This window comes from Camelus dromedarius, chromosome 5 (genome assembly GCF_036321535.1).
Source record: "Camelus dromedarius isolate mCamDro1 chromosome 5, mCamDro1.pat, whole genome shotgun sequence".
Classification (NCBI taxonomy): Eukaryota; Metazoa; Chordata; class Mammalia; order Artiodactyla; family Camelidae; genus Camelus; species Camelus dromedarius.
In genome coordinates this window covers 30,345,469-30,367,704 of record NC_087440.1, presented here as the reverse complement: position 1 = coordinate 30,367,704, position 22,236 = coordinate 30,345,469, and the positions used below count along the sequence as shown (strand labels likewise).

Genomic DNA, 22,236 nt, shown 5'->3' with positions numbered 1-22,236 from the left:
TTAAAGAAATGAGCTATCAAGCTATGAAAAGACATGGAGGACATTTAAATGCATATTGCTAAGTGAAAAAAGCCAATCTGAAAAGGGTATATGCTGTATGATCCCAATTATATGACATTCTGGAAAAGGCAAGACTATGAAGACAATAAGATCAGTGGTGCCAGGGGTAAGGGAGTAGGGAGGGATGAATAGGCAGAGCACAGAGGATTTTTAGGGCAGTGAAACTGTTCTGTGTGATACTCTAATGATGGATACTTGTCATTATACATTTGTCCAAACCCATAGAATGGGCAACACCAAGAGTGAACCCTAAGGTAAACTATGGACTTTGTGTGATTATGATGTGTCAGTGTAGGTTCATCCATTATAATAAATGTACCACCCTGGCAGGAGATGTTGGCAGTGGCAGAGGCTGTATGGGGGGAGGGGGCAGGACTAGTATATGGGAAATCTCTGTACTTTCACGCTCAATTTTGTTGTGAACCTAAACTACTCTAAAAAATAAAGTATTTTTTAAAAAGTTCTCCAAGGACTGATACACAGTGGGGGCGGAGATCCCCTATCTGGCGATTAGGATGAAACAGTTGTGTTTTTTTTATTCATATGAAGTGAAGCAGCAAATCTTCTATTCTACATAAGCATCCCCTTTAGGTTAATCCATTTCTTAACCCACTTGGTACTTCAGGTCTACTTCTCAGATTGAATTCAATCCCAAGCATTCTCTTTTTCTCTGAGATGGAGGACAGGTTCAAGCAAGAATCTCTTTTCCAGTTTGTTACGACTCGAGGTATGGAATGCCACGCTCTTACCGAAGCTCTGTGGCCTTCTGAGCACACTCCAAAGAGCTCCTCTGTTCACAGTTTTCATCTTTGGACCACATTTTCTCAGGAGACTTGAGTGGTTCTTCCACTTCCATAGTATTGCTGGTCATAATGTGGGCACTGTTAGGCATGTGACTTTGTGACTGTTAGACCAATGACTTTAGCCATAATTATGACTTTGCTAAAAGAAATTATACTGTTAGAATTAGGAACAAAAAGAAGAAACAGAAACTGCCATTACAGGAGTTTAGAACTGGGCTCTCACATATATAAAAAGAAGGTAGAGGAGTTAGTAATCTTGGCATGCGTGGAGGATAATCTTAGAAAATATAGCTTTCAAGTATCAAACAGGAATATAAGTGAATTACGATCTAAGGGGGGAAATAAAAAGGGAAAGAGAGGGAATACCTTCAGTTAAGGAAAGGGCCTTTATTTTCCTTTCCTTGGAAGACAGAGAGATGCTTATTTTCCATTTTTAAGCAATGAAGTTAGAATTTGACCTAGGGTTGACTTTCATCTTCTCTGATTATGCTGGAAAGACTCAAAAATGCCAATATTCACTTGTTCCCTAAATGATGTTTTTCCAATTAAGGCTGAAAGAGTAATAGCACAGGATAAAGGAAAAGAACTCACAGTTTGCTGGGTTCACTGGCTATTTCTCCTCTGGCTTTTTCACTTGTCACATGTTCCTTGAATGTGGGAGGGGCTGTGTAGCTCAGCCGGTCCCTTGACTCTGAAAGTTTAGACAGAAGATGCAGACTCTGGCAACAGATTTCTCCAGAACATCAAGCACTAGAAATGGAACACCAAGTGCTGGAAGTAGGGAGCCTTGAGACTTGGGGGAAATCCTTATATGACCAATGATCCCAGAGGAGAGATTCTCAGTCTTTACTCCTGCATAGATAAGCAACTGCAGATCTAACAATTCAGCAGGAGTACAGACTCTTAAGTAAGTGAGTATAAAAGGGAAGAAGAAAGAACAGAGACTGTGTGTCTATGCATCTTTATCTCTAGTGCCTGGTATATAACTGGTATTCAATAATGCTGACGTTAAACTGAATTGAAATTTAGACTTACTTAGTTTTCCTACTTTTAGTTGTTTTCACAAGGATTTGGTTTGCTCAAGTAGGGAGCTTGAAAACACAGGGCCATACTGAACAAAACTTAACTTTGAACCCCCAGGATAAAGACATCCCATGCCCACAGACGTTAAGCAGGGATGAGTAGGCCAGGTGAAGGAAATTTACACACAGATTTGTATTGAATTCAATGTTGAGTTCCACAGCAGCCAGAGACTCCTAGCCAGAGACTTAGCCACTTGGAATATAGGAAGAGAAGAAGCTGCAACTCCTCACTTAATAGCCTGGACTTCAGGAATGGACTTTGGGAATCTCTGAATCCATGGACTGTATGCAAAGTTTTGTCTACAGGTACCCGTATGTTTCTTGGGAGGAAGCCTAGCTTTGCTCATGGTTTCAAAGGAGTCCACTTCCCCAAAAAGGCAAAGAATCCCAGTTTTAGAGGCATGGCCACTTAGCCCAGAGTCCCAGAGTCCCAGAGTCCCAGGAAAGGGACCTGTCTTAAGACCACTGCCTCTTACACCTAAGCAGGTCATCAAAGTTATCTCTGCTTTCTAGACCCTTCAGAACTTGATCGGTGAAGTTCAGTTTCCACTGTCTGATTCTCATCTCAGCAGTACTTCACGGTGAACTGAGAATTTTGAACCTGACATCCTACTCAGAAAAAAAGATTTTAGGGAGGTAGAAAGGAATGAGAACAAAAGAACAAAGTGGAGTAGTGTACGGAATGAAGGCAGTGAGGAGGAAATGTGGCTGGCAAACCAACCCTTCCCAGTGTTTTTGTCCTGTCGGGGACTTGGTCCTGAGCCTCACCCCTCTTGGGTTTCTCGGCCCCCAGCGCCCCTGCGGTGTGGAGCTGTCTGTGTCCCACGTGGACGCGAGGCTGGGTGCGGCGGGGAGCAGGGGGGCCCACGCGCTGGAGCTGCAGTTGCAGCCCGTGCATGGGAGGGCGCTGATGCTTGGCGGGGCGCTGCCGCCACCCTGCGTTCCGCCGCCGCCTGGCGGGCTCCCGGAGCTGCTCAGCCGTTGCTACCTCGGGCCTCAGGTCCCGGCCTGCCGCGGTTAGCCGGAGCAAGGCTGTCCTCATCCTACGGGCAAACATAGAGCTGGTGGCACGTGCCTTCTCCTACGACAGTTATTATTTACACAGTTTATTTGGCGGCAAATAACCCGAATTGATCTCTAATATAAACTTATGTACTGTTTATTGTGCAGTGATCACACACTCATCTTGGTAAAAAATAGGGCACGCCTCAATATATTTGTCTACTTATTTTTACATTATATACAGTTACTTCTATACTGATAAATTACGATCATTATAAAACATAAAAATGCTAATTTTTTTAAAGAAAGATAATTAAATATAAGTAGAAATTTTAATATTTACTTCTCACATCCTAATTGTTCTTATACTCCTGCATATGAGCCCACTTTCAGGATTATTTCTCTGCAGCCCCCCTGGATACACGCAGCCTTACCTACAGTGGATAGTCAATCATTATTTATCATCTTGACCTAAAGTCATACTTTTATAACCATTACCATCAAATTCTGTGGTCCCATTGCCTGCCAATTCTGACATTTACTGACTATGCGGCCTGGGCCATGTCATTAGCCTTTTGTGCTCAGTTTTCTCATCTTTAAATAAAGATAAAAATACTACCTGCCTCATTGGATTGTTAAAAGTATTAAGTAAGTTAATATATATAAAGGGCTTAGAGCAATGATGGTGCAATGTAAGCACTGTAGGAGTTAGCTAGTATTAGTACAGATAATTATACCCAGATAAAGAAATCAAAGCATAAAACAGCTAGGGTAACTTGCCCAAAATCAGAGGGGACAGAATCCAATTTAGCCACCTAATATCTATAATCTCAAATGCTTTTTGGTTATCAACCAAGAAGCAAGAGTTTTTGGCCCATGCAACTATCTGTCTTCACTGGATTCTCATGTTCTCCACAATATAAAAGAATCTCCAACTCTAAAGAGTGTTGGCATATGTGCTGGAAGCCTGCAATCCTGCAAATTCTAAATGAGACTCTGAACCATTCCTGGAAATTACCAATGAGAAAGCACAAAGCTGCTTTTGACCTCGGGGAATTGGTCTGACATAGCTAGTCCTCAGTGTTGCTGGAAGGTGGCCTGGTGCTCACAGCTAGGCCATGTTATCCTTCTGTAGGACATAATCTCATGGAACAGCAACATCACACATTGTCACGCTGCGACCATGACCGAGTGATACAAAACAAGGCCGCTGCATACTTTTGTCTCAGCACAGAAACAAGGTCACCGTGCCACCCACAAAATACCAAACATGCACCTCTCCGGGCTAATATGAGTGACTGTTTCTTCTTTCCAAATTACAAATTTAGCCTCACTCTAGCCTCTCCTTCCTGTAGATAAGATTTGAGATATCCAAGCATAGAATTGTCCCTGCTTTCTGATAGCACCAAATCTGGAGCAAACTCCTGTTACCTTGGACCTTCCCCTAAATCACCCAGCTGAAGCACAAATCCTATAAATATGCTCTTTCTAACACATTCTCACTGAGATGCCGATGTGCATTTTTTCTAGCTGTAACAGTAATAACCCAACTTGCCCAATTAGGTGTGTTCCTGGTGGTCTTTGGCTGGAAGGCATTGAAACCTGTATCTTCAAAATATATCCTAGAGATTAACCCCAGACTTTCCGGAACTCTCATGCTCCCTGTTTATCTACCCACACCCCATCTCAGATTCCTTTCCAGGTCTGCACCCAAAAGATACACTTTTGAAAGCCAATACCCTAAAGTCACTGTATATGGTATATTTTGGAGTTAAGAGCTTTCAGCTCTGCCACTCCCTAGCTATGACCTTGGACAAGTTACTTAACCTCTTTGTGCTTCCTTTCCCTCTTAATAATGCTTCTTTCACAGTATTAAGTGAGTTAATATTATTTATAATATTAAGTTAGTTAATACATATAAAGCACATGTAACATGCCTGCATATAGTAAATGATCAATATGATTTTCAGTTTGGTTTTGCAAATAAAAACCCCTTTTCTTATTTGCCCCTGCAGCCTTTATTCCCCTGAGATTTTGGCCATTCTCCTGTCCGCATTCTCTTTTTTGTGACCAGGGCAAGAGCCTTCCCAGTCTCTTGCTCTCTGGATTGGAATAACTGATGATGTTTTGTGGACTGTGGCCACAGTCGATTGATGTGTTTGGCAAGAAAACAGAATAAAGCAATACTGCTTCAAAAATTATTTTTGGAGTTAACCATCTTTGACATTTGAATTGTTTTCTGGTATAGACATTTCAGGAAAATGTATTCTTTTTGGTTTCTTGTGGTGTAGGCCTGGTGTAGATACTGATTTTCAAGACTTAAGGAGAACTCTAGGTACCTTTTTTTTTTTTTCTTTTCAGCTTGTATTCATTATAAATTATATCTGTCAGCATACCTCTGCAAACATCTTTATGTTCATGTAGTTCTTTTAGTTCTAGAAGTAGAGTTTCCGGCTTATAGGATTCCAGGGTTTTTTGGGTGTTTGGGATTAGCAGATACAAACTATTACAGACAGAATAGGTACCTTTTGATCTCATCCTGTTGCTTCCAAAAAAGCTCCTTCACCAAAATGTGCTCATCACGAAGACGAAATAAACTGTCTTCCAGTTCTTCCTGGCTCATCCTGCTCAAGGGCAGTTGAGTTTTTATATTCTTACCTAAAGTCCCAGGAGAGGGTAAATAGAGATTATTTTTACATTTAATTTTTTTTAACCTTTCACATCTCTTATCACATCTTGCCCAGAGGGCTTGAATCTATTTTAAGTCATGCGTTTAAGAGGAAATTCAGGAAGTATATGAAATGTGTACTAATGGACCTCTTTATCATTCCGTGTCACTCCTGGATATGGAAAATCATTCCATGTCATTCCAGCATATGACTCAACCTCCTGTCTGTAAAGTATATTCCCTTTATAAAAGTAGAAAATAGGACTTTTAGTCTACTTATTTTTTATTTTTAATCCACTCTTTTACTTTCCCTGCTCATTACGTAACTTGGACCTAGACAAGGATTGTGCCCACAACTGTCTTCAAATCCTCAGTAAGAAAAAGGATAGAAAACTTTCTTGATTATTGAGTCATCACCTTTGTTTTTGTGGTGTGGAGAAATTGTCCCCAAAATTGCCTCCTTGGAATAGAGCCTCTGTTTCATCTAAGCAGAGGAAACTACAGTACGTTGTTAAGTGTTTGAGTGTTCACTAGCCTAAGCCATCTCTGATCCCATGGAAATCACCCAGAGCTCAAAATACAACTCCTCCTCTGGAAGAAAGAGAGCTCAGAACCACCTCAGGTACCACTGCCACCTCTCTAATCTACCCTTTGGAAATGATAAAATGTAAGTTTAAAAAAAAACAACTTTATTGAAGTATAATTGCCATGTTTTACATTGAACATATATAAAGTGTAAATTTTTATTAATTTTGACAAATGTGTATATATATATATATATATACTTGTGAAACCATCAGCACAATTACAATAATGAACATATCCATCATTGCCAGGTTTCCTCGTGCCCTGTTGTAATCCATTCCTCTCCACCCCATCCTAACCCCAACACCCTCACCTTTGTTCCCAGGCAAACACTGATATATATGTTTTATGTCACTTTAGTTTCCATTTTCTAGAATTTTATATAGATCAAATCACCTATTATATACCCAGGGTTGGGGTTTTTTTTTTGGTGTGTGTGTCTGACTTTTTTCACTCAGCATAATTATTTTGAGATTTATCCATGGTGTTTTATATATCAATAGTTCCTTTTGATTGCTAGTAGAATTCTGGATAAACTATAATTTATTTATCCATTTACTGTTGATGGACATTTGGATTATTTCCACTTTTGGCTATTACAAATAGAGCTACTATGAATATCTGTGTATAGGTCTTTGTGTGGCATATGTTTTCACTTCTCTGGGTATATACGTAGGAGTGATATAGTTGGATCATGAGGTAAGTATATGTTTAACATTTAAAAAATTTATAAATTGTTTTCCAAAGTGATTATACCATTTTATATTCCCACTAGCAGTGAATGAGAGTTCTAGTTCCTATACATCCTCATCAACACTTGGTCTTTTTAATTTTAGCCAACCTAGTGGGTAAATAGTCATTTTAAGTATATTAATTTGCATTATTAATTTACATTTTCTTAATGGCTAATGATACTGAACATTTTGTGTGTGCTTATGTGCCATCTGTATATCTACTTAAATAAAGTGTGTGTTTAAGTCTTTTGCTCATTTTTTATTGTTAGATTTTTTAAAAATCTTTTTTTGTTGAGTTGTTTGTAAATTTTAAACATAAGTCATTTGTTGGATGTACGTTTTGCAGGGTTTTTTTCTCCCGGTCTGTGTCTTGCGTTGGTCCTTCCAGGCAAGAAGCCTCCCTACTCTCTAATTCCAAGGATCTCTTTTTGTCAGGATTAGGAATGAGAGAAGATGAAAATAGAGCAGGTAACAGCAGGCATAATCACTGCAGCTTAAAATCATGCATATGAAGGAGAAATCTTGAGGTGAGGTGAATTCATGGAAGTCAAGGATTGGCTAGTCTCTGATTCTATTCCCTCCTCCAGGGAATCATTAACCCTTTAAGACCCAGATTAAGTCAACTATGTCTTGGATATCTTCCTTCTTATGAGGCTAAGATTTTCCACACAATGATTTTCTGTGAATGGTCTTCTCTGATTAAATGATAGTGAAAGACTGTCTCTTCAGTTAATGACACAGTCTTCCCCAATAGAGAATATTATCTGAAGGAGTTTGGATTTCTATCTACACAATCTATTTGGTCTCAAGAAAACCAGCATGAGCCCAGCAGTTCCTGATTAAGGCAAGTCATCCCCCTCCTTCTTTCGTCCAATCACCACTCTCTCCCCTGCCCCAATCAGTCCCTGCGGACAAATGATTTAACCTTTTGAAACCAAGTAAAACTCTCAGGCCTTGGCCAAGTGCTTGGCTTCCCTTCTGGAGACCCCTTTTTCCTCACCTATCTCACATGAATCAACTAGCTATGGCTCAACTAGACAGGTTAGTTGTAATTGCCACTACAGTTTATTCATTGCCATATGTTATAACATCTTCTAATTATTTTGTTCCTAAAAGAAAGGTAATAAATAATGTCTCTCTCCTTTTTTTGTTTATTTTCTTGTGACTTTTTTTAATTATAAGTTTTTTTCTGAAATATTTTCAAAATTGATAAATCTTTAGCTAGACTCATCAAGAAAAAAAAGGACAGGACCCAAATCAATGAAATCAGAAATGAAAAGGAGAAGTTACAACCAATACCACAGAAATACAAAGGATCACAAGAAACTATTACAAACAACTATATGCCAATAAAATGGACAACCTAAAAGGAATGGACAAATTCTTAGAAAGATACAAACTCCCAAGATTGAACCAGGAAGAAACTGAAAATATGAACAGATCAATTGCCAGCACTGAAACCAAATAAGTGATTTAAAAACTCCCAACAAACAAAAGTCAAGGACCAGGAGGCTTATCAGGTAAATTCTACCAAACATTCAGAGAAGAACTAACACCTACCTTTCTGAAATATCCCAAAAAATTACAGAGGAAGGAACAATTCTGAACTCATTCCACAAGGCCAGCATCACCCAGATACCAAAATTAGACAAAAATATCACAAAAAAGGAAATTACAGGCCAATATTACTGATGAACATAAATACAAAAATCCTTAACAAAATATTAGCAAACCAAATCTAACAACACATTAAAAAGGATCATATACATGACCAAGTGGGACTTATCCCAGGGATGCAAGGATTTTTCAATATCCACAAATCAATCAATGTGATACATCACATTAACAAACTGAAGAATAAAAACCATACAATCATCTCAATAGATACAGAAAAGCTTTTGACAAAATTCAACATCCATTTATGATTTAAAAAAAACTCTCCAGAAAGTGGACATAGAGGGAACATACCTCAATATAATAAAGGCCGTATATGACAAACTGACAGTTAATATCACATTCAATGGTGAAAAGCTGAAAGCATTTCCTCTAAGATCAGGAATAAGACAAGGATGCTCACTCTTGCCACTTCCATTCAAAATAGTATTGAAAGTCCTAGCCACAGCAATGAGACAAGGAAAAAGAAAGAAAGAAAGAATGGTATTCAACTTGAAAGTGAAGTAAAACTGTCACTATTTGCAGATGACATAACACTGTACCTATGACATAATACTAATCCTAAAGATGCCACCAGAAAACTACTCAAGCTCATCAATGACTTCAGTAAAGTTGTAGGATAAAAAATTAATATACAGAAATCTGTTGCACTTCTATACACTAATAATGAACTATCAGAAAAATAAATGAAGGAAATAATCCCATTTTCCATGGCATCAAAAAGAATAAATACCTAGGAATAAACTGACCTAAGGCAGTAAAAGACTTGTACTTGGAAAACTATAAGACACTGATGAAAGACATATATCAGGAGATACATGAACCTCAATGTTCAAAGCAGCATTATTTACAATTGCCAAGATATGGAAGCAACCTAAGTGTCCATCAACAGATGAATGGATAAAGAAGATGTGGTATACACACTCACACACACACAGTGGAATACTACTGAGCCATTAAAAAGGATGAAATTTTGCTATTTGTAACAACATGAATGGAATTGGAGGGTATTGTGCTAAATAAGTCAGACAGGGAAAGACAAATACTGTATGATATCACTTATATGTAGAATCTAAAAAATTAAACAAATAGTGAATATAACCAAAAAGAAACAGGCTCATAGACATAGTGAACAAACTAATGGTTAACAGTGGGGAGAAGGAAAGAGAGGAGGGGTGAGATAGGGATAGGGGATTGAGAGGTACAATTATGTATAAAATAAATAAACTAGAAGGATATATTGTATAGCATGTGGAATATAGCCAGTATTTTATGATGACTATAAATGGAGTATAACCTTTAAAAATTGTGTATTATTATATTGTACACTTGTAACTTATATAAAATCATACATATATTTCAATAAAAAAAGAAACAAAATATATTATGGTCCATCTAGCATCAATAATTGAACAAGCTCTAGATACTAGGTGGCTCTGATTACATCCCAGCTCAACAAGGTCTCACCATAGATCCTCCTTTTTTAAAAATTAAACTTAACATGCTTTATGTTACATATATTATGCAAAAAAAATAACATACCAAAACTTACAGGATACAGCTAAAGCAGGGATAACAGGGAAATTTATAGCTATGCATTAAAAAAGGAAAAAGATCTCAAATCAATTATCTTTCACCTTAAAGAATTAGGAAGAGGAGGAAAGTAAACCCAGAACAAGCAGAGAAAGAAGATAATAAAGATTAGAACAGAAATAAATGAAATAGAGAATAGAAAAACAATAGGGATAATAAAACCAATCTTTCTTTGAAAATTTTCTTTGAAAGATCACAAAATTAACAAAACTTTAGCTAGATTGACCAAGAAAAAAAAGAAGAGACTCAAATTACTAAAACCAAGAATCAACAAGGGGACATTACTACCAACCTTAAAGAAATAAAAAGAATTATGATAGAATCCTACAAATAATTGTATGTCAACAAATTAGATAACCTTGGTGATAACTAGGTCTATTCACAGATGATGCAATTTTTTAATCTAGAAAACCCTAAAGAATCCACTAAAAAAATTTTACTAGAATTAATGAGTTCAGTAAGGTTTCAGGGTATAAGATCAATAAATAAGAATCAATGGTATTCCCATATACTAGCAATGAACGATCTGAAAATAAAATTAAGAAAACAATTCCATTTATAATAGCACCAAAAAATAAAACACATAGGGATAAACTTAATGAAGAAGTATAAAACTTGTACACTGAAAATTATAAAACATCATTGAAAGGAATTAAAGTATATTTAAATAAATAGACATCCCATGTTTATGGATTTGAAGAGTTAATGTTGATAAGATGGCAATACTTCCAAAATTTATGTACAGATTCAATGCAATCTCTATCAAAATTCCAGTTAGCTCCTTTTTTTTTTTTTTTTTGCAGATATGGACAATCTGATCCTAAAGTTCATATAGAAACACAAGGGATCCAGAATAGCTAAAATAATGTTGAAAAATAACAAAGTTGGAGGACTTATATAGCTTAATTTCAAAACTTACTACAAAGCTACAATAATCAAGACAGCATGGTATTGGTATAGGATATGCACATAAACCAATGAAACAGAATTGAGAGTCCAGGGAGAAATCCTTACATGTATGGTTAATTGATTTTTAACAAGCATACCAAGAAAATTCAATGGGGGAAGAATAGCTTTTTCAACAAATGGCATTGGGACAACTGGATAGATACATGCAAAGGAATGAAGTTGGATCATTATCTTGCAATGTATTAAAAATTAACTTAAAGTTGACCATAGACCTAAATGCTAAAACTACAAAATTCTTAGAAGAAAATATAATACCTTTGTGACCTTGGATTATGCAGTATCAGATATGACACTGTGGAGTTAGACATGGAACCAAAAGCACAAGTGACAAAAGAAAAAATAGGTAAACTGGACTTCATCCAAATTAAAAACTTTTGTGCTTTAAAGGCCACTATCAAGAAAGTGAAAAGCCAACCCATAGAATGGGAAAAATATTTGCAAATTTTACATCTGATAGGAGACATGTATCCAAAAATCACAAGTAACTCTTACAACCAACAATATAAAGGCAAACAACCCAATTAAAAAATAGGCAAAGTATCTGAGACATTTTTCCAAAGAAGATAAATAAATGGCTGAAATATATGAAAGATGTCCAATGTGATTTTTCATTAGGGACATGCAAATCAATATCACAAAAAGAAAGAATAAATTAAAAAAACAAAACAAGAAATCAATGACAATAACAACTATTGGTGAGGATATGAAGAAATTGGAACTTTCATACATTCCTAGTAGGAATATAAAAGTGTACAACTACTTTCAAAAATAGTTTGGGAGTTCCCCCAAATAACAAAAAATTATCATATTTCCAAGCAACTCCACTTCTAGGTATATACCTAAAAGAAATGAAAACATACGTCTACACAAAAACATATACACAGATGTTCATAGCAGCATTACTCATAATAGCCAAAGAGTGAAAATAACTCAAATATCCATCAACTGTTAAGTGTATAAATAAAATGTGGTATTATAATTCAGCAATAAAAAATGAAGTGTTAATAAATGGTACAACATGGATTAACTTTGAAAACATTATGCTAAGTGGAAAAAGCCAGACACAAAACAATCATATGTTATGTGATTCCATTTATAGAAAATGTCCAGAATAGGCAAATCCATAGAAACTTAAAGCAGACTAATGATTATCAGGGGCAGGGAGAAGGGACATGGAGAATGTTTGCATAGGGTTCATCTTAGGGGTACTTAAATGTTCTAAAATTACATAGTGGGGATGAACGCATAACTCTGATCATAGTAAAAATTAATGAATTGTACACTTCAAAAGAGTGAACTTTACAGTATACCCCAATATAACTATTATGTATGATCTATATGTATTATATGCAACATATATTATATGTGTTTTATCATATAAATGTTATTATATGTCATATTTATCTCACACATATAAATGAGGTAATAGAAGAACACATATGAACAGTATAAATAATAATAATAAAGTGTGCACACACATACATATAAGCTTAAGAAACAGAACATTACCAGGACTCTGTAATTCCTCACTCATACTATTCCCCTCTTCCCCTGAGGTGACCACTATCTTGACTACTGTGTTAATAACTGACTTATATTTCTTTATAATTTTATAAAGAAAATTTAAATTATTCAATGTATTTATTACAAAGAAAACAAATTTATTATTTCATTACATGAATATATATCAATGTATATTCATCTTCTGATCAGTGGACATTTATGTTGTTTCCATTATGGAATGGAGTGCTGCTGGAAACATTCTGGTATATGTCTCCTGGTACATGTATGCAAAAACCTCTGCAAATTTTATACCCAGAAGTAAAGTTGCATGTTCAACTTTACTAGATAATGCTAAGCTTTTTTCCGAAGTAAATGTACCATTTATACACCCATGGACAGTACACAAAGTGCCTTATCTTTAAAATAAAATTTACAGAAGTGAAATCAAGTGAAAAGAATTAATAGTAGCCATGAATACGACTGAAGGGTAGAAGCGTACGAACAAAGTTACAAAAATATCTTAAAGGGAGTGTAGAAGAAGCACTAGTAGGGCCGTGCCCTTTCCTTTTAAATTGCCTACCTCTGCTTAGTGAGAGGGCTTATCACATGGATAAATGTATGTGACACACTCATTTGTTCTTGGTTTTTGTTGTGATGTTTGTCATGGTGGCAGTTAACTTTACTTCCTAAACCCGCACAGTAAAACTTTTATAAGACTATACGGATAAAATGTTGAGAAGCTTGAAGAAAAGAGCTGAGAGCAAAGCAGTCACTGTGCAGGCTAGCAAGATGCCCCACAATAACAGACTGAGAGCTGTTTTCATTCTAAGAGGCATCTATCCTTAGGCACTAAATTTACCTTTGGACGTTGGTATCATAGGAGATATCGAGTCCATGTCTCTAACACATCCTTGATGTACTTTCCGCCAGCAGATGAGATGTCATATCAGCTCCCAAGCTGTGAGATATCCCACAGGACACAAAAATAAAGAAAAAGTTCAGCCAATTACATACAACTTCAGGATGCCTTCTGCAGTCTGTACTTGAGTTTCAGCAGGAATCTCTCAACACTTATGCAATGGTATACGACACATCTTAGTCTTTTTAGTAGTGGTGTGGATCACTCTATACAAAGGGCAAGACCAAGCATTCAGTAATAATAACATTATTTATTCAAAATGAAATCAATTTTTCTGATTTTAGAATTGATGCATATCATTTTGGATCAATTTTTAACTGTCTATTCAGCCTGGAAGCCAATGACCACACCCTCTGACTAAGGAATGAGCTTCTGACTCCTCTCCCTACTCCATTTATAGGGATTGACCACCCAACAACCAGTTTATATTCCATGATCCAGTTCCTACAGTCATCGTTCATTAGACCAGGGTTAGACAACTGATCTAAGCTGGGCCAGATTCTCTTTCCCAGGCATTTGGAAATGGGGCTAAGAGTTAAATTAGCCTCTTTGGATGGCTAGAACTATTACGTAAACTTGAGAGTTCTGGGATGGCCATATTCTGCTTTGTAGCCTAAATAACTGGGGAAATCCTATTTGCTGAGTCACCTCAAACCTTGGTCAACATTCTTTTCTTGGATTATAGTATCCAATCTCCTGGCTGTAAATACTATGTGCGTGTAAGTATATAAATATTGCTTCCAAAATTTTTATTTCCAGTTCTGACCCTCATTTTTGTACAACTTCTTGTCTTCTAAACATTTCCACTTGCATGACTGCTAAATATCTGAGACTCCCTTGCTTCACACAGGAATTTTAACTTCTCTCTCAAATCTCATCTTCCAGGCCTTCTCTGTCTCCATAAATGGCATTACCATCCTACTAGTTCCTAAAGTTTTTTTTTTTTCATTTTGCAGTTCTTTTCCCCATCTTTTAAAAATGTTAATTTTTTTAATTGAAGTATAGTCAGTTTACAATTTTGTGTCAATTTCTGGTGTACAGATAATGTTTCAGTTCCTAAAGTCTTCATTCCCTCCTTTCTGTGATCCATTAGCAAATCCTTCAGGTATCTCCTGAAAAACATATCACCCTGTTTCCAAGGTCACTACTATAAATCAAGCCACCAGTGTCTCTTACATCAACAACTACTACTAAAACAGCTATAATGTTTGCCTAACGCTCTCCCCATTTCCCTCTCTCCATCCCCCTCCCATCGATTCTCCCTAAAACATCCACAATGCTCTTTATAAAAACAACCCAGGTCATAGCATTTTCTGTTTAAAATTCTCCAACAGTTTTCCTCTACATTTAAAATAAAATCTAAACTCCTTACCGTGGTCAGTGTGGCTCTGCAGGATCTGACCTTCTTGTTTTTTCAGATCATACTTTGTATTTCTTCTCTTCCAGCAAATAGCACTCTTTGACACCAGCCTCCTCTCTGCTCCTGAAACCATCAAGTTCTTCTTGCCTCAGGGCCTTTGTACATGGCTGGAATGTTCTTTCCCTTGTTCTGTACATGGCTAGTTCCTTCTTATCCTTGAGTCTCTCAGCATCTTTTCATCTGCCAAGGGGAATTCCTCTGACTTCATAACTATAATGAGCATTTCCTCAGTTATGCTCTATCATGTCGCCCTGCTTATTTCACTGGTAAATAACATTTTACCATACTCAGAAACTACCTTCAGTTATTTGTACTTTTTAATTGTCTTTTCTCACTAAAATATAATGACTTCAAAAGCAGAAAATTGGTTTATCTCATTTACCTCTAGAGTTCCCAGCACTTGAACAACTCCTAGAATGTAGTAGGCACCTAATAAATATATATTGAATAAATGAATAGATGAATGAATACACAAATCAAGAGACAGAATAATAGTGAATGGCTAAGATGAGTTAAAAGTCCTGAAAGCTTTCTGTCCCTGATTTTGGTCTTTTCCAAGGCCTGTCTCCATCCCTGTTCTTAGGTTCTATAGGAGAGTACTATGTCCTATCCAACAAATTCCCCCTTTTGCTGAAGTTAGCTTGACTTGTCAACTGAAGAAGCTTGTTCACAAGCTTATTCTGAACAGAGAAATATAAAGAAGGTAAAAAGCATGGTAGAGAAATTCTATCACTAGGAGACAACATTAACATTTTGTTGATCTACTTTCCAGACAATTTAACTTGAATTGAGTCATTCGTATTCTATTCTGTAATGTTTCATTTTTTTTAAACCACCGTAAGTGGAGAGCATCTTTCCAATGATGTAATTTTAAAAGGATCTATGCAGACTTCTACATTAAGGAAGCTGATAATCACCCAAAAGTTGAAATGCTTTCACGTTAGAAATAGTCCTAGGATTAGAACAGAATGGAAGCAACCAAGGAAATCATGTTGTTTTAAAGTAAATCTTCACACTGATGTAGCTTTTGTAGGTTTGCTAGGTTACCCCATTTTCTTAGCCTCCTACTGTAGGGAAGTAAGGGAAAGCAAAGGGAGGGGTGAGTACATCATAGGCCTCATCCTCTAGACCCGTAACCATTTGCAAAAAAATGGAGCTGTAGTGGAGGAGGAGATGCTGTGTTTCTTTAATATCTGGACCCAGAGAAGAGTGTTCTGGTTTATGACCATTCCAAAATACACCACCATGGAGGGGGTGGGTATAGCTCAGTGGTAAAGTGCATGCATGTTTAGCCTCCACAAGGTCCTGAGCTCAATCCCCAGTACCTCCATTAAAAGTAACTAAATAAATAAAGTTAGATTTACCTTAAAAAAAAAAGAGAGAAATGAACAAAATACACCACCAAAGCTGTATAGCACCGTGGAGCAACTGGAAAGCACCACTAAAAGTGGTCAAAGAAGCGCTAAGAATGAAATGAAGGGTACCAGAATGCCAGAAAAGAAAACTCAGGAAGGAAAGACTGTCAGAGAAAATGAGATGAAGGGACATCCAAATGCAATGAAGTGGCCAGACTGAATCTCTCAGGAAAAAAGGAGTGGAGAGTAGATGTAAGTAAGAAGAATATACCAATTGTTTTGCACTCAAGGAAATGAAAGACTAAGGAATTCCATTGCAGTGGTACTCAGAATTGCAGTGGACTAGGGCGAGGGTAGGTGAGTGAGGGTAAAGAACAACCCTCTAGTAGTGATAGATGAATAAAGCCAGTGTGATGACATCAGGAATTAAAATTACAAAGCCAGCTCTCCTTTCTCCGATTTGACACTAACCTCGATTAAACTTGGAGCGAATGAACTGTAAATAGTGTCTGTGGTCAAGAGCCTAGGCATAAGAAAGACATGGATTCACATTCTTCTTTTGTTTTGTGACCACAGGCAAGTTACTTAACCACTCTGCTTAGTTTCCTTACCTGTAAAATAGGGATGAAATAGTTACCTCATATGATTATGATGAGGATCAATTGAAATAATACCTATAAAAAACTTTCATAATGCTTGGCACTTAGCACAGGCTCCATATGAGCTAAATCATAGCTGTTTTTGTTGTTTTTGCTGAACTACTCTCTGGCCAATTGATAATTCTATTGTATTTACCAGTATAGCTTAATGATTTACATTATGATATAGATCATATATATTATATATACAACTTTCTTGTGTATTGACTATTATGAGTCAGTTCCCTATAGTATTTATACATTATGTGTGTTCACTAGTCTGTTAAGTCCTTTGGAGGATATCTTTATATATATAACACCTGAGTGCCTGATAATCTGCAGATACACAATCATTTTCAATCAATTTATTATTATCACATTGGATTGTGGCAGAAATTGTTTTCCTTTTTAGAATTGCTTGTAATAATTTTACAAGGTTTTGAACTAATTGTCCTCCACCCCCCCCCCCCAAGAACACTGTGAAGTGACAGCCATAATGATGTCACTGATCTGAGTAGGAGAGAGAAAGAAGAAATAATTTAAAATCAAGTGAAACATCTGCTCAAAGGAATGTTAGTAGCATTTCCGTAGAGCATAGGAAATGATGCTGCAAAAAATATTCTGATCCTCTAAAAATTCATGGATTAAGTGGGCCTATGTGACAAAACATAAAAGTAGGGTTTTAACACTGCAAATTTAATACAGATTGGGAATTCAGGTCTTCCCATTACATAAGAAATTAACAGGCCCAATAAACAGTCAAGTTCCTGAAGGGGGGCTGCAGCTATGCTCCTTTGAGTTGAAGGTCAAGGGGAAGGAAGGGACAAAATTGTGAATAGACTCTAAAGAAAATAGTTTTGCAATGAGTGAGGGAATTCTGAAGGAGCTGATCTTACGTAAGAGGACAGAATCAAAAGAGATGAAAGCATTGAGAAAGTAACTTGGAGACGCTATGAAGAAAAGTGTAGGCTCTGTAATTGTAGCGTCGATTGCATGAATGCTCAGAAAAGATGACAGGAACTTCTGGAATTTGGATTGAACTTTCACCAGTATTACTGTGTGCCCATTTTGTACAGTTGCTACAAGGAGAAGAAAAATAAAGCCCTTGCTCTTAAGAAGTGAATAACTAATGAGAAGAGGAGAAATGAGAAAAGCACACTCTTAATGGTAAGATAAGATATATAAAGCCTGTCAGCAGCGGGAGAGGACAGCTCAGTGGTAGAGTGCATGCTTAGCACACACAGCATGCACGAGGTCCTGGGTTCAATCCCCAGGACCTCCATTAAAGTAACTAACAAAACAAATAAATAAATAAAACCTAATTAACCCCCTCTAAAAAACCCCCAAAATTTAAAAGTCAATCAGAGAAGAACAAAGCAAAATGAGAGTGTGAAGGAAGACTGCAATTCACACGTACTTGAAGGATCAGGTAAAGCTTTATGGAGGGAGGGTTGTTGGAGTCTGGGAGGGATTTTGGCAGGTGGAGATATGGAGTGGTCTATACAGCGAGGACAGTTTGAATAGAGTCAGGGATAGGCAAAAAGCAGGTGGTCTCTGACAGCAGCAAGTAGGCATGACAAGTCTGAGAAAGAGAGCTGTGAAAACTGAAGTGAAAGGAAGCATATTTTGAAAGACCTTTCATATAAAGTAGAGAAGTTGTATTCATTCCGCAGTCAATGGGTGGGAATTACACATTTTGCGCTCAAGAGCAATAGAGTTAGAGATGTGGAAGGGCTTTAGGAAGATTCATCTGGCATTAGTGAGTTAGAGAGACTGGCAGAGAGGAGGAGCGTTCAGATGGTCCTGTGGTTCAGGCAAGTGGCCTTGAACTAGGAAGGATGGTGGCAGGGGGATGGAAGAGTGGGAAGGATCACAACGGCACTGAGGAAGGAAATCAAAAGATTTGCCAACTAGCTGGATGTGGGACAGAGTTAAAAGATGACAGGATTAAAGATGACCTAGTGATATTGTGCCTGGACACCTCAGAGACTGGCACAATACAAAATGAATAAATTTATCACACTCTTGTCAAAACCACCCCAGGGAAAGAAACAGAAGACTATGAATGCATATTAGATATAAACTTACAGTTCTTGCTTCCTCCAGAGAGCTCTCTCTAGATTCTTTTCTCTGACTGTTCTGGTGTCCTCTAGTCCTAGAGAATCCTCTTGTCCTCCTGGCTTGCTAAGAGAAGAGTTAATACAGTTCTGTTTAGCTCTTAAGATGTTAACTCTTTGTAGATAAGAGCTTGATAAGAGCTTGAAGGCTGTGCTTTTTCTCTATGTGTGATGTGGCTGGAGAAAGAGGAGCTAAAACATTCTTTAACCTATCAACTTTTCAACTAAAACTAAAACTGAAAACATATTTATTTGAGTTTAACATAAATTTGCTGGTGTTAGGAGAATGATCTTTAAATCTCTTTGTGAAGGGCAGCAACAGTGGGAGATTTTCTGGAGCTCTGAGATCTCTTTGAAGAGAACAAACTGCTCCATTGGAGGGATCAATGTGCTTGCTCAATCCACGTGTGCCAGAACCCTCTCAAGTAAAAAAAATGTATATATCCCATTTCACCGTGACCATAGTTTCCAAACCAAATACTGGGATGTAATCATGCAACAACAGAACTTGATATTTGAAAATTGGATGCTCTTAAAAATTCTGCACAGTAGGGTGGGTGAAGCTCAGTGGTAGAGTGCATACTTAGCGTGCACAAGGTCCTGCTGGGTTCAATTCCTACTATCTCCATTTAAAATAAATAAATAAATAAATAATTTTTAAAAATTCTGCATCCTGGTCATTGCATTCATACTATATACTAAGTAAAATATAGTCTCAATAGTTATGTGAAATCTTTCTTAAGCACACTTATTGTCTACACTGAAAAGGGATTTCCAGGGGGGGGTGAGCATGTGTTTAATGCCCAGCATGACTTCCCTATGTTCTATGAAGAAAATAAAATAAAACAAAATAAAAATCAGGGAGACAGGAAGTATAAAAATTATCCAGAACACATAAATCTCCTAGTGAAAATACAACAGCCCAACATATTGTTTTCCCAGGTCTAAGTGACAGAATTATAAAAATTGGCCTTTTCTGCACCCAAGATTTCTTCTTGCCCAAGCAATTTCTTAAGGATCTTAGGTCTTCTCTCCTCTTTTGGATGATCTAACCAGAAATAGTACTGGGCAAAATTTTGAAGTAGGCCAAGTTTGTGTTTTGTAAGTTTGTGCTCTCTTTTCTGAATCTCTGATTTTTGTTGATTTTCAAAATATTTCCTCCTACCCTTTCAGGCAACCAGTTATCTTCTGTTTATTACCCTGACATCCTCATTACATTTTTTTTGTTTTGTTTTGTTGGGAGGGAATTAGGTTCATTTATTTAGTTATTTTAATGGAAGTACTGGGGATTGAACTCAGGACCTCTAGCAAGCTAAGCATGTACTCTAACCACTGAGCTATACCCTCCCCACCCCCATCACCTTTTAGAGTGAATTTATACCATTTGAAAAATTTTTACTAGGCTTAATGTACTTCTAAATGTGGAATGCAAGACTTTGTTCCATGTTAAATGAATTTCAGTCATCAAGTATTTGGAGATAGAATAACATTCCTCTGATTTCAAAAATAATACATGTTCATGGTCGACATGAACAGAAAAATGAAAACAAGAAAATGAAATATATCAGTAATCCTAACACCCAGAGATAACAACTGTTATCCATTTGATTTATAGGTGCATAAAGACATATAAAATATTTAAAATAAAAATAGGATCACTTATTTTAGTTTTTAAATTTTATTTTTAAAAATTAAAAATTTTAGTAAAATATACATAACATAAAATTTACTCTCAATCATTTTTAAGTATAGTTTAATAGCATTAAATATTGGTACAAAAACAAAATTCAACTTGAGTAAATTTTAAACATCTTATTGGTTTCATTCAGTGACTCACGAATTAGTCAGCATCCTATCTAGCAGATAGAAAGGAACTCCGAGGAGCTGTACAAAATGAAAGACTGTCACAGGCGGAAGGGAGTGGGAGCAAGGAACTTGTACTAGACAAAAAAATGATTGTTTATTGCAAGGTCACTTTCCTTTAGGAGATGGCAGGGGTCTATTAGGCAGATTACCTAACTAATGTGGATTAGGCAATTCCTGAGTGGTTTACGATTCCATTTTGGGGAGAGCTGCAATTGCAGTTAAGTCAAGTCTTGGTTGGGTGACATAGGGCTTAGTATAAGCAACTCCATTTTGGGCCTGCTGTCTTATTTTTATCAGTATATTTACATTGCTGTACAACCAATCTCCAGAACTTTTTCATTTTATAAAACAGAAACTCTATACTCATTAAACAGCCTCCTATTTCCTCCTACCCCCAGCCCTTGGCAACCACCATTCTACTTTCTGTTTCTATGTATTTGACTACTCTAGATCATTTATTTTTAAAAAGTTTTTATTTGTCTATAACCAATATATAATGCACAATGAACATTTTAAAATATTATTAAATATTCTATTATATAATTTTAAATGGTTGTTTAATATTCTATTCTATAAGTGGATCATAACTTATTTAATCAATGTCCTACTGATGGGCATTTAGATTGTTTTTTATTTTTTGTCATTATGACCAAATGCATTAAAAATGCTTGTAGATAAATCCTTGCAGATAAATCCTTGCTTCCATCCATATTTATTTTTCTAAGATGAATTACTAGAAGTAGAATTGCTGAGTCAAAGAGAATGCCTATTAAAAAGTGAAAAGAAAAAAAAAAGGGGTGGGGAGAAAAAAAAAAAAGAGAATGCCCATTTTTAAGGTCTTTGATACTTATTTCTGAATTGTCCAACCAACTTTCAGAAATGTCATACCAGTTTACTCTACTTAGCAGTATCCATTTATCTTAGTATCAGGAGCATTTTTTTTAAATCTATTTCATAGATGAAAATATGAATTCACTGTCCTTTTAATATGCATTTATTTGATTGTTATTTGCCTTGAAGTTTAAATATATTTATTATCATTGTATATTTCTTTTAAAAGTCCCTGATGTGTTAAGGATATTAGATTTTTGCATGTTTTCTATTTCGGTTGTTATATGTCTGTTGTACGTGTGTTATGAAACAGATTTAAGAGAGTATTTTTTAACATCATGGATAAGTTTTATGTACTAGACCTATGCCATCCAAAATGGTAGCCGTTAGCCACATGTGTTTATTAGGCACCTGAAA

General features: G+C 36.4%; 1 protein-coding gene across 1 annotated transcript in view; it reads right to left on the bottom strand.

The window, feature by feature from the left end:
* RPGRIP1 (RPGR interacting protein 1) overlaps nt 1-22,236 on the bottom strand; it is a 72,754-nt gene that overhangs the window by 44,924 nt on the left and 5,594 nt on the right. The window contains exons 3-9 of the mRNA XM_064485797.1: nt 19,094-19,189; nt 14,965-15,192; nt 13,533-13,631; nt 5,473-5,605; nt 2,714-2,988; nt 1,455-1,554; nt 810-923 (exon numbers count right to left, since the gene is read on the bottom strand). Coding sequence (XP_064341867.1) covers nt 810-923; nt 1,455-1,554; nt 2,714-2,988; nt 5,473-5,605; nt 13,533-13,569 — 659 coding nt within the window. The 5' untranslated portion in view covers nt 13,570-13,631; nt 14,965-15,192; nt 19,094-19,189. The remainder of the gene's footprint in view (nt 1-809; nt 924-1,454; nt 1,555-2,713; nt 2,989-5,472; nt 5,606-13,532; nt 13,632-14,964; nt 15,193-19,093; nt 19,190-22,236) is intronic.